The 12,026-nt window shown below is 39.1% G+C and overlaps 1 protein-coding gene and 3 long non-coding RNA genes across 4 annotated transcripts; 3 read left to right on the forward strand and 1 right to left on the reverse strand.

The window, feature by feature from the left end:
* Window positions 1–1,522: 1,522 nt before the first annotated feature.
* Window positions 1,523–4,052, forward strand: LOC118410589. Its single transcript, XR_004830572.1, has 2 exons — window positions 1,523–1,730; window positions 2,511–4,052. It is a non-coding gene; the product is annotated as an uncharacterized LOC118410589 (long non-coding RNA).
* LOC118410590 lies at window positions 3,397–5,008 on the reverse strand. The gene is made up of 2 exons (XR_004830573.1): window positions 4,794–5,008; window positions 3,397–4,203 (listed from the first exon to the last, which is right to left on the reverse strand). It is a non-coding gene; the product is annotated as an uncharacterized LOC118410590 (long non-coding RNA).
* LOC118410591 lies at window positions 5,009–5,422 on the forward strand. The gene is made up of 2 exons (XR_004830574.1): window positions 5,009–5,252; window positions 5,285–5,422. It is a non-coding gene; the product is annotated as an uncharacterized LOC118410591 (long non-coding RNA).
* Window positions 5,423–8,068: 2,646 nt separating this feature from the next.
* Window positions 8,069–11,995, forward strand: LOC118410588 (ras-related protein Rab-10-like). The gene is made up of 4 exons (XM_035812364.1): window positions 8,069–8,207; window positions 8,798–8,887; window positions 10,759–10,860; window positions 11,390–11,995. Exons 1-4 carry the CDS (start codon window positions 8,127–8,129, stop codon window positions 11,480–11,482), a joined length of 366 nt encoding a protein of 121 aa, XP_035668257.1. The 5' UTR covers window positions 8,069–8,126; the 3' UTR covers window positions 11,483–11,995.
* Window positions 11,996–12,026: the final 31 nt, after the last annotated feature.

A 12,026-nucleotide genomic window follows, 5' to 3' on the forward strand; every position in this document is an offset into this window, starting at 1 on the left:
TGGGCACAGATTTGAAACTCACCTCCAGATTATTCTAACTAGGGGTGGGTACTGGGCAGAAAATTCAGGTCCAGACCGTCCAGGTCTGGTTCAGGTCCAGAGGATCAGGTCCAGGTCTGGACCTGAACCTGGACCTAAATCGGTATGTGAAAACTTGTGAATGTACAATACTCAAAACAATGGTCCATTTCGCTACAAAGAAATATAATCGACTTCCACTGCCATTTTAAAATCCTACATGGCTAACTGCTTTTGTAAGATTGACTGCAAAATATGGTAGAGAAGACTATAAACTCTACTTCGCTCTTGGTATTTTCTTTGAAACCAGTAAGCACCCAAACGTGTGAATGCCTGATCATATAATCTGTTCATTTTCCTATCGGTCCAACATCCGGTCCACCCAATTTTTTCAGGTTTGGTTTTGTACCGATACTAACATTTAAATCTTCATATCATTCAAAATACAGCAGAAATGCGTGTGTTGAATTTAAGTAACTGTTAACAGACAAATTTGATGGTAATTTTTTTGCAGGCCCAGGGCCATTTGACAATGCCCCTGAATAGAAGGATTTGTTCTAAGGTCCACTGCATCATTATGCTTCTTCGAACCATTTAGAGGACAAGTTTGTTCAGTGATTACACTTACAGTAGTAAATCTACCGTGACATGTCTCCCTGCCTTGGAGGATGAATCATTCTTAAATGTCATACATTCTTTCTCTGTATGTGAGACAGGGCCAGCTACAATTTTCCAATCATTGTGAGTTCATTACAGGTTCATTACATGTTGAATGCCTTTGTTATCACCCTACCCTGAACAACATTGGTACCATTGAAAAGCAGGGCCACAGGTGTGGGACTCACAAGCAGTTACATGGCTTGAATGGATTTCGTAATAGATTTTCATAAAGTTTTTCTTCAATTCTTGTTCATTTCTATAGGTGATAGATTATAAATGTAGCACACAGAATAGATATTTTCCAAGATTATTAGAACTGGAGATAAATTTTGATAAAAGTTATTAATGTAATAGACTGCAAGGCACTATGAACAGTATGACAATTGGTATCAGTATTAACTGATGGTGACAGACGGCCACCGAAACCTCGGTGAAAATGAAGCTGTGGTTGTGTAAAAAGAGGGTCTTGACTCAGTAATGTGCCAACTGATGAAACTATTCACGGAAGTTTGAACTGAAACAAAGATTACTAAAAGAAGAAATTCTGATAAAGATATTGTTAGAAGTGTCTTTCCTAATGCAGATATGAAAGTTCCCAGATGTAGATGAATGCATCACACATGTTGTGAGTAGGATGCAGTTCAATGTTTACCAACAAGCAGAGTTTCCATGGACGTCAGATAAGCATTCAGGGCTCCTGACTGCGACCAAGTTGGTCGCATATGCCAGTAGAATTCCCCTGGTGCGACCAGATCTGTAACCACAGTCGCACAGTGCGACCTCTTACAATTAATCATCATTTATCATCCAGCCAAGTAGAATCTTTGCAGGAAAAGGCCAGGAGGAGCTGGGGGGGTGTCACGTGAACCCTCCGGGGACGGGCTTATCCAATCACGTGGCTGGTACTTTGTAAATGCTCCGTAAGGCGCGTTATTTGTTACCCCTCAGTTTTGTGTATTTTCTCACAATTGGTCTTGTTTTGAAAGACCAGAGTTCTACCAAACTGTTACAGAGATATGTCTTCATCGTTGGAGAGAAATTCTTGTGACCAGGTACGTGTTAACTTGCCGATTTTCTCGTCGAAATGTTTGCGACCCTCTGCATGCTTATAGCTGGCCCTTGGAGTTTACCCATTTTACGTAGTTTTCAGGGGTCTAGTTTTCAATTTTACAGCGTGGTTCATTGCAAATTTTTTATCTCAGCGTAAAGTCCGTGTCTTTAACTTCTCAAAACTCAAATTGAACCACATTGAACCACCAATAGTTAAGCCACTAGAAGCGGTCAAACTCGGCGAGGCAAGCGGGGCCCGCCGTGAAATCCAAGATGGCGGCCGGGTTACGAAGCAACGTGTTATTGTTTTCATGTACGAAGGTTTCGGGGATTCCTTCCTTACTGATCGATTCTATGGTAACACAAAAATATCAAAATCCGACTGGAACCAAATTGGGTATCATGGGGATTTTAGGCTTTATCATAATTGTGAATAAAACCGGCAGAAAATACAAGATTTTACATCGCGGCAAAATGGGGAGGGGGGCTCAAAAATTGTACCTATCGTAGTCGCCAGTTTCCTTCCGAGAAAACTTGTGTGAAAAATTCAGATAGCGTTGTTAACAACAAGGACTATCGCTTCTTAGAATACATTGGCTCTGTTCCAGATGGAATGCAACATTCCATTGCATGACAGTACATTGTACTAGTAAATGGGAGTGGACAACCACATGCATAAATTTTGTGTAGTTACATTATAAGTTACATCAATCCACTTGCATTTATTTGTCAATTTTTTGTGTGCTTTACCTAACAGAACATGATTCTTCTTCCTGACTTAGTTTGATGTCAACAACCGAGCAGTGCAGTAACTGTAGGAGTCAGAGAGTGGAGGTTTCAATGCAGACCCTGGGATTGGATTCAGATACTTTCATGACACTAGGAAATGTCTGAGACAAATTCTGCAAAGCCAATGCTGGGTTATAATAGATTTAGCTCCATTTGTACTTGTGAATGTAAGTTTCATATGTGTCCTAGTGTAAACATGACAGTTCACTGCTGTGTCCCAGATATCTACTAGTAATGTTCCCACTCCTATAGTTTAGCATTTTACCATTTCCAGTGGTCATAAGTTAAAATATGTTGACTCCCAGTATTTCAAATGCAAGTTATACAAGTTTATATTCTACAATCTTCGGGTTAGGCAAAGTCATTCTCTTGTTGAAAAGAATTTCTCCAACTCCAATTTCTTCTTATATTCAAGTTTTTATTATCATTGAATATCACACAAGACAAAAAGCGTTGTAGCTTATAACATAAGATATGTTGACTATTAGTATTTCAAATACATATTTCTTGCAACTTCATGCGTCCAACACTCGCTGTCAACAAATATAACTAAACGTTAAAGATACAATGTACATGAAATTTTTTCCATCATCTTCTTTCATAGATGTGTTATAATTGGCTCTTTGCACAAAGTTAAAAGGTAAAGCAGGATTCTGCGCAGAAGCGCAAACTACAATCCACTATACATGTCATCTTTAGCCGATACTGCACTACAAGCTATATACTCCCATCACAAAACTGCTGTCTATTTCACAATGTGATCAAGGCATACAGGAATACATAATGGTGAACTGTTTTAAGAAATGGACTTTTGGCAAACCTGTATCACTCGATGAATGTGAACAATATACAAAATATACATATGATCTGTATGCAATCTACAGCTACAGTCTTCCTGAAGCTACATTCTGTACAGCCAAAGTCCATTAGAACCTCTACACAACAATCCTTGAAGAAGCATATAATAACCTGACTTGACTATAGCAAAGTTCATAGAACACACACATGATCACAACTTACTTCAGGGCAAATCACACAGGTAAGTACAATACTGGACAATTGTTCATTCGTGTATTTAATATCTATGCTTGGAATGAGTATTAGGACCTAAGGGCAACATGAAGACATTAAAGACTATTATACATATTCATTTCCAAGCAATGACACCATCTACTCAGTTCTGCATAGATACAAGACAACAACATTTAAAATACAGGTAATCTTCAATGCAGAGACTGAGTGCTGTGCAACATTACATCAAATGGTACATAATACAGTGGATTAATCCTCCTTCACTGTCAATTCAGTCAACCCGAAAAATCCTAAATTGTTTCAGCAGTTTTTGGTAACATGCACACAACATACTTGTCTACAAAAAGTACAATGTACCACCAAGTATGAAGTAAGCAGATGCTTAGATAGGTTTGCTCATGCCCAGCAGGGCTGGCAAGTAACATACATGTATCTGTTTTATCAGTTATTTCAGAAAGACTTATTCAGTGAATGTATGTGATGAAATAAACTCTTGATGTTCACCTCTATGTTTATTGCTTAAAAAAATAATTCTTTGACAAATACAATGTATGTCATTTACCCTTGTGTAGCAAACATGAGACTTCAACAGCATCTTTGGTGATACTGATAACTCTGTAGATGAAGCAAGGACTGGTAGAAGTAATGTACATTCTGTGGATCATAAAACAAAAACGGTTTTAAAATGGGCATTCCATGTGCAGCCGGTTTCAAGGTAAGTTTATATTATATTCAATTCAAATGACAACGTGAACTACTCGAACTGATATCCACAATAGTGACACAATCGCACAAAATTACACAACTGTAAACAAAGAATTCTCCTTCATCCTACACAACTGTAGTTACGAATTTTTATCGTAATTTCGAACTGTACTGTGAGCACTTTCTATGTTTGTGTGCCGATACAAAATTGAACAACAACCCACAAGTCTATGACCCGGGGATATATATCGCCCCCCTCCCCCTTAGCTGCCGAGTGCCGAGCGAAAAATTTATGCACATTCACCGACACATACTAGTTGCAACGAAAAGAACTACAGTATATCGTTACGCTCCCCACACATGTGCACCTAACAGTAGTTGCTTGTAGTAGGATTCCCCATATCATCTGCAGTATGTCATGTAGCTTCCGACCACTGTTGGTTTGGGAGCGAGCGGTGGCTCTTTTATTTCCGTCGGGGTACTGACGTTAACGTTACCCATTGCAAATGAATTACACTGTTAACAAAGTCTACACATACCTTGTGTTTTGTGGGGACACGAAGATGACCGGAAAATGGCTGTTGGTGGCCTGAAACAGCACTAGAAGAACACGATATCCTCCGGAGGCAGCCATTTTGGGCTTGTTTACGAAGCTCCGGGGACGTCCGTCCTCTACAGTGGTCACAGTTCGAATGAACCGCTGGGCCTAATTACCCGTTACGCTTTGCGCGGACCCCTCCTGCCCCCCCTGGAAAAGGCTGTCCCTGCCAGGTATCAGTTTCTTCCCCTGACAGGGATGGTCAGCAGGGGGGTCACACCTCATTAAGGTCTGCCATGTGTCTGTCTGTCTTCAATTACATGAACCAAGGAGGTTTAAAAAATGTTTTTCCACTGGACCTTTATTTACTGTATTCCCTTTGTGAGTTTGTCCAAACAGATAGGGAAATTTGAGAGTATACATGATATATATATATATATATATTGGTTTGGCCAAGGAGGTTGAAGAAAGAGCCTTGGTTTGGCCATGGAGATTTCATGTATAGGAAATAACCTCCTTGATATAGTATGGTATGGTATGATATGCTATGACAGCATGATAAGTGGAGGTCCAGTAGGCAGTAACAAAACTTTTGTAACATGACTTTTTAGACAACAATGTTGCAGCCCCTGAGACAGTGAACAAGTAGGCCTTTATAACAAAAATGGTAGGGTGGAAAAAAAAACATTCTTGAGATACGATCTTGGTGTTGGAGAGCGGCCTGCACTATTTCCATTTTCAGTTCAATTTCACCCATTTTGTCAGACACTTGTACTTTTATACTTATTTGTGGTTTATTTTTTTTTTCAATTTAAATGGTAATTTGGGATTAATCAGTTATTTTTCATTGTTCTTACAATAAGAAGGCATAATTACTTTTTTGTCTGTGTAACTTGGTTTCAGTATTGAATACATTTTGATAATCCTTATGTTGCAAGTTTGATTAATTCATTTTTTGGACATTAAAAACTTGTTCGTCAACAGTCATGCCTGACAAGGCTGGAGGTACAAGAGTCGAGTCTGAATAAAGCAGCCGGCCGTAGCAAAAAAACTTTTGTCCTCCTATCCCCAAGAACCACCACATCAATGTATTTACCACATTCACCGTATTTAAAGCAAGATTGTTTTTTCTTTCATATTACTGTATCAAAATATGCTATTCCAGGTGATCAACAATGATTCTTAGATTTTTTGCTTTTACTACCAATTTTTACAGTGGTGCTCCTAAATTTTTGCTGGTGCTCCTAAGTTTTTAGAGTTAGGAGCGCAGTGCTCCTAGGCCAAAAAGTTAGTCTGGAGCCCTGGCATTACATAAAACATAAACATGTGGGTGGAAACAGGACATTGTAAGTCCTGTTCACAAATGATACATGTTGTACTCGCTCAGTTGGGGAAGTCAATTCAGTTCAGTTTTTGGCTGAGTGAAACTCCCATTAGCCAGGCATAACTTATTATTGTTTGCTGATTTTGAAGTAAAAGTATTTCCTTATATTATATAAGTTATAAGTTGAATTTGAGATGCTATAGTATAACATATAAGCACTAACTGTGTACATGCTACTGTACACTCAGACTAGTCAGAGTGATACATACACTGAACTTTTGGTGTATTGCTTTTCTCAAAAATGATACTTTATTCAGAGTGGGGTACAAAAATTAGTAGTGTTGTATACAAAAATATAAGTAAGAAAAAGAAGACATATTCATTTTATTGTTATTGTTTCTAGCATTTATCATACATGTATGGGCACTGAGCAGTGATGTTTTAGCATGCATGTCTTTTTGTGAATGTCCTTTTTCAATTCTTAGTTTTACAAACTTGCATAAAATAATAGAATCTGAACACCAGTTGTCCCACACTCATTTTCTCATGTATGAATGAAAATTACAAATGTTTGTTCTTCTGCTCATCCTTTCCAGGTATGATTTTCAAAATCAGACAGTGGCCATACCATGGGAAGAAAATCAGCTTTCAATATGGGTAAGTGAGGTTACAAATATCTTGGTATGTATATGAAAATCTGATTTCATCCCCACATGTTGAACGTACAGTACTGTGCTCAGAATCTGTTGCTACAGTGATATATCTCTACTAAAGGTTGAGTTTTTGGACGCTCTTGACTCTGGTTACAGTTGGCATGAAAATAAAAACATCTACAGTATTGGACGCCCCTTTTACACAGTTAAAGCATTGGTAGACGCCAGAACACCCATCTGGCCTGGTGATAACATAGTGGAGATCTCCATACCCAGTCATGTCAGCAGAAACAGTCTAGTAATGTAGTAGTATGGCCATCCAGGACCAGAGGTCATGGGGTTATGTTATTGACCCCCCTCCCCTCTGGTGACCCAGTTCTACCATAATGGCACTCATGTCAGCTTGTCTTACAAATCAATTATATAGGTGTGCAGATGTTGGTCTGTCTGTGTAGGGGCCATGCTTTGTCTACATGATACAGACAGTCTCTTCAGTGGTAATGTCGCCGTTTTGGCAAAGTCCCTTGTTTACAAGGCTAAGCATCTTACTTTTCTCTGAGCAAGCATTTCAGGAATTTTGTGGGAAATTCCCAGAGGCGTTTTTGAAATGCCTATTGTGTTATGTTGGGATTTGTAGGAGCTTTCTAATTTACCTGCGATTTGCTACTGGTAGTGCCCTGTGTTGACTGTTTTGAACAGCTGCAAGTGAAATGTTTTGGAAATCTGCCCGTAAAGCTAAGTAATGTGCAATGGCTTATTTGGGGAATGAATTATGTGTTGCTGTCAGGGCCCTCAGTACTACAGTATCTTAGTACCATGTAAACACACAGGAATCATATTCTCATGGGAAGTAGAAACAAAACAATGATACAATGAGTTTTTGAAATTATGCCCACAAATAATATTATAATGTTATAATATCATAATATCAAATTGACCCTTTGACAGGCTTGCTGTCTATAAAACAGTTTCCCCTCTAAGTTCTGCAGTTCGTGAAATTCTGTTTTCCTGTAATTGTAAATGATAAAAAAAATGTTGTATATAACTACAGTTGGGTTGAAATTGGGTCCTTATTTAGTTTTATGGAGCAAGGGATAATCATGAACAGAAAGCAAAACATTTTTATCAATATAGTTATTCATTCAGCTTTCTAGGATGGAGAACTCTGAAATTTTTTTTCAGTAGATGATTAAAGAAATGCCTCTTGTATTGGCCCTTTTTTCGTTAAGTGGGCCAAACCAAGTAACCTTGAACTTATACGGTTTTCTATGCCTAATCCTTGGTCCTTCCTCCATGCAGGGACACGGCTGGTCAGGAGCGGTTCCACACCATCACCACATCGTACTACCGCGGCGCCATGGGCATCATGCTGGTCTATGACATCACCAACCCCAAGTCATTTGACAACATTTCCAAATGGCTCAGAAACATCGATGAGGTGGGGACTACAGATTGTTTGAAGTGCTTCATACTGTAGTAGGACAAGTCAGCATTCTGGTGCCCCTAATGTTGTTAAATTGTCTAAGCCTGATGGATTATAAAACATTTATTAAGGCCTTTAGGATTTGTAGATGATGTTGCTAATTGATCGGTCATGAATGTTAGAGTAGGGGTATTGCAAAAAACTTTCAAACTTGGTGCCATTGGATAAGTCTTTGTGAAAGAAACACAATGGTCTTTATTTGAACTGAATTGGACATACTGTTATTGAGTTATGGCAATTCAAAGGCCTGAAAAGTACGCCGTATTTTCTCCGAGGTCGGTAAAATTCTAGACATGTAACATCTTTAAATTGTTATAACTCAATAATAAAAAACATCAGATGCACCAAATAAACTGTTTTCTCTTTATTTACATCTGTATTCACAAGCTCAAAAAGGGCTTAGAGTGTAATCTGTATAATCTGATAACATAAAAAGGGGATATTTTGAAGAAAGCCAACACCAGCAATTTTTAACATTAAGGAAAGGCATTATTGACTGGACATTTTCCATGTATCTGAAGTTAACTTTTGTCTCTATCTTTCAGCATGCCAATGAAGATGTAGAGAGGATGTTAATAGGGAACAAGTGTGACATGGAGGACAAGAGAATTGTGGGTACAGACAGGGGTGAGAATGTAAGTACTGATGCCAAAGACCAAATATAAGTAAAGTTCATGCTATTAACGCAATATGTAAATATGTCTCCATGTGTTTCGAAAAGAGAGAAGAACATGTTAGATGCAGCCATTAGCGATTGTAACACATCAGTGTTTCCGCCAGAGGGGCGTCCACCCGTCCAACGACGGTCTCATTTCGTTTTGGACGGCTTGAACGCAAACAGAGGCCGTCCTCATAAAAAAAATTGCAACCCACATTTTTGCCGAGAAATCTGTACAAAGTCGATAAATGTAAACCGCAGTTTTGTGTTTTGTATCGAAGCTAGAGGCTTAGGGGACGCCGTCCACAGTCAGAAAGCCGCTCACTGTTTGTTTTGCTATTGTTATGATTGTTGACAATGTGTGTCGGCGGACTTTCGCATACGATAATCTCATTAAAACCTGTTTTTCAAGGTCTCTGTTATGCGCTGCCACATTTAAAAAACTTAGGACGGTAGGACTCGATCTCGCTATATGTATAACACTACAAACTAAACTTTGTTACAGTTTGTATTGGGAGAAATAAGACAACACACTAACTTTGTCTAGATTAACAATTTTAGTCTCTGTTTTCATCATCGTAAACAAAACAAAACACGATGAACAGAAACATGTGCCCACCGGGTGCATGGCACGGGAAATCCCCGACCTGGTCCAAGTTCGTTATCGGTAACACAGCGGAAAAATAGAGTGTTCACATAAGAGGTACTGGACGTAAAAAACATCAAGTATAAATTTGGTTCCTTTTGATATGAGTTTTGAGCCCGCAAAATCTCCGAAAACGGCAGAAATTTTCGGGATAAATACACTCCAATATGGCGCTCGAGAGCTTGTTGTTATCCTGGCCAATCACAGCGCTAGCTCACTGTGACGTCGCTGGCTTTCCCAGATCTCGCGAGAAGTCAGCACGTGTGTTTGCGGGATTTCGGCCGCCATTACGCTCATTGCCGCTGTTGTGAGCTCCTGTTTTTCGTCATTTCTGAACGCAAATTTCTCGATCTATGGAAGGTTTTAGATGATTTATAAGTATACCACAACATAAAATACAATTTATACAAATGCTATTTCTTTTTGGAAAGTCCAAGAACCGTTTCTGGAACTTTTTAAAAGTGCGGCATGCCGGTACGCAGCATGCAGGACAAATCAAAACATCCTTGTTGTTACGGCACTGAACTTTAATCGGACGTTAGTTGTTTTGTTTTTTCTTTCCACAGTTAACAGTTAACTTTACTTTTCGCGGTCTTACAATTAAATTCAATTTTCGCGGTTTTGCAATTAAATTTAATTTTCGCGGTTTTGCAATTAAATTTAATTTTCGCGGTTTTCGCGCCCCAAGGTGGACGGCCTCCCAGCTGAGGGCGAAACACTGTAACACATAGTGCCTTAGTTCCCTTCCACTTAGCCTAGTTTAAAATCATTGTATAAGTTTAGTCTTTTCCTCTGCATCCATAAGACCACTTGTGGTCCTTTTGTGCATTTAGCCCTCGGGCATGAATATGCAATAAAGATATTATTATTATTATTATTATTGCAGTGATGACCTCTGCGCCAAATTCTGGACACCCTAGATATGCATTTCCAGTATATAACTACTGTACATGTTCTGCAGAAATGTTTCAACCAAGAACTTATTAACAGTGCAAAAATGAATTTCCCTGCTATCTAATGATAATGCTAGGTTTATTATTAGGGAAGATTGCATAACAGTACTCGTAGCGATGCAGAAACTTTAAGATGTAAAGTACGATTCCATAAAGCAAGACTTGATACCGGTATGTCTACTGAGTCAAACCAGAGAATCATACCACTGTCCTCTAATTTCTAAAATTATAAACCTACCTTCCCTCCAGATCGCGAAAGAGCACGGGATTCGGTTCTTCGAGACAAGTGCCAAGGCAAATATCAACATCGAGAAGGCCTTCATGACTCTGGCAGAGGACATACTTAGAAAGGTAAGCTAAATAGAAGTTTACAATGTTGAGTAAAGGCTTTTCAAAACAGGAAGTATGATGCATTTACATTTGACTTTTGAGTGTAAAGATATCTGTAGAATCACAATGCCTGATGTAGTTGTTGTAACCCACTATAACAAGCTAATAACAAGCTAATTCATGGGTTGAAGTATGCATGTGCTGTGTGATACTTTGTGGGTATTATGTCAATGTTGAGGAGCCCTGGCCATTCTTTTTGTATCAATCTGTTAACGGATTAAGCTGTACATGTGGAGGGAGATGGGTGGTATTTGATATGTATATCAAAGTTGAAGGCCCTTGCATTTTTAAGAAAGTATAAAAACTTTCCACGTTAGTGGCCTCACCTTTGACATATCACCCACCATGCATCTTGTGAACAGGCCAAACTTTGACATTACTCACAATGCATTGTACTGCACATATGCACTTCGTGTGAACTAATATATTCTTGTCGATAAATACATGTTGTGGAATACTCACAAGTTCCCCATCTCTGTGTACTTTTCAGACACCAAGCAAAGACTCCGGCCCTGAGGCTGGTTCAGTTGCTGTGGGCAGGGACCAGTCGTCAGGGTTCAAACCCAGGTGCTGCAATACATGAGGCTGCCGTGGTCACCCAGGAAAATCTCCTCCCCTCCCCCTCCTCCCAAACAGCCTCCACTAATGTTAGATCACATGTCTTCAACCAACATGGGAAACACTGACTAAAGGGTGCACTTGTTGTGTGTGGTGATGCAGCCTACGCTTCAGAAAAGTGACCTGTGTAGTAAAGGGTTGCATGTCAGTCTTGCATTGATGAAAATGAAAAGGCATTTTTGTAAAGTGGAATGATCTAAAATTCCTAAAAAGGAATTGATCCATGGATTGTGACATTAAGATGTCCAAAGCAAAGAGTAGGGACAATGTTCTCTGAACGAAATGAAAGTCTTCCGGAAATTGACTTTTAGTGTCCACCATTGTTGTTTTCTCCGCCGTAGTTCAACGTGAAAATGCTGCCATATATTTTTGCAAGATGAAAAGAAGACTTACATGTGTTCGTAAAGGAATAGTATTCGATTTGCTCTAAAGAAACAGCAGGGTTGCTAGGATATTATTGGTATACAAAATGCGTGAAAACAAGCAATCACTTCAATGGCAGTCATCAA

The sequence above is a fragment of the Branchiostoma floridae genome, chromosome 2 (genome assembly GCF_000003815.2).
Source record: "Branchiostoma floridae strain S238N-H82 chromosome 2, Bfl_VNyyK, whole genome shotgun sequence".
NCBI lineage: Eukaryota > Metazoa > Chordata > Leptocardii > Amphioxiformes > Branchiostomatidae > Branchiostoma > Branchiostoma floridae.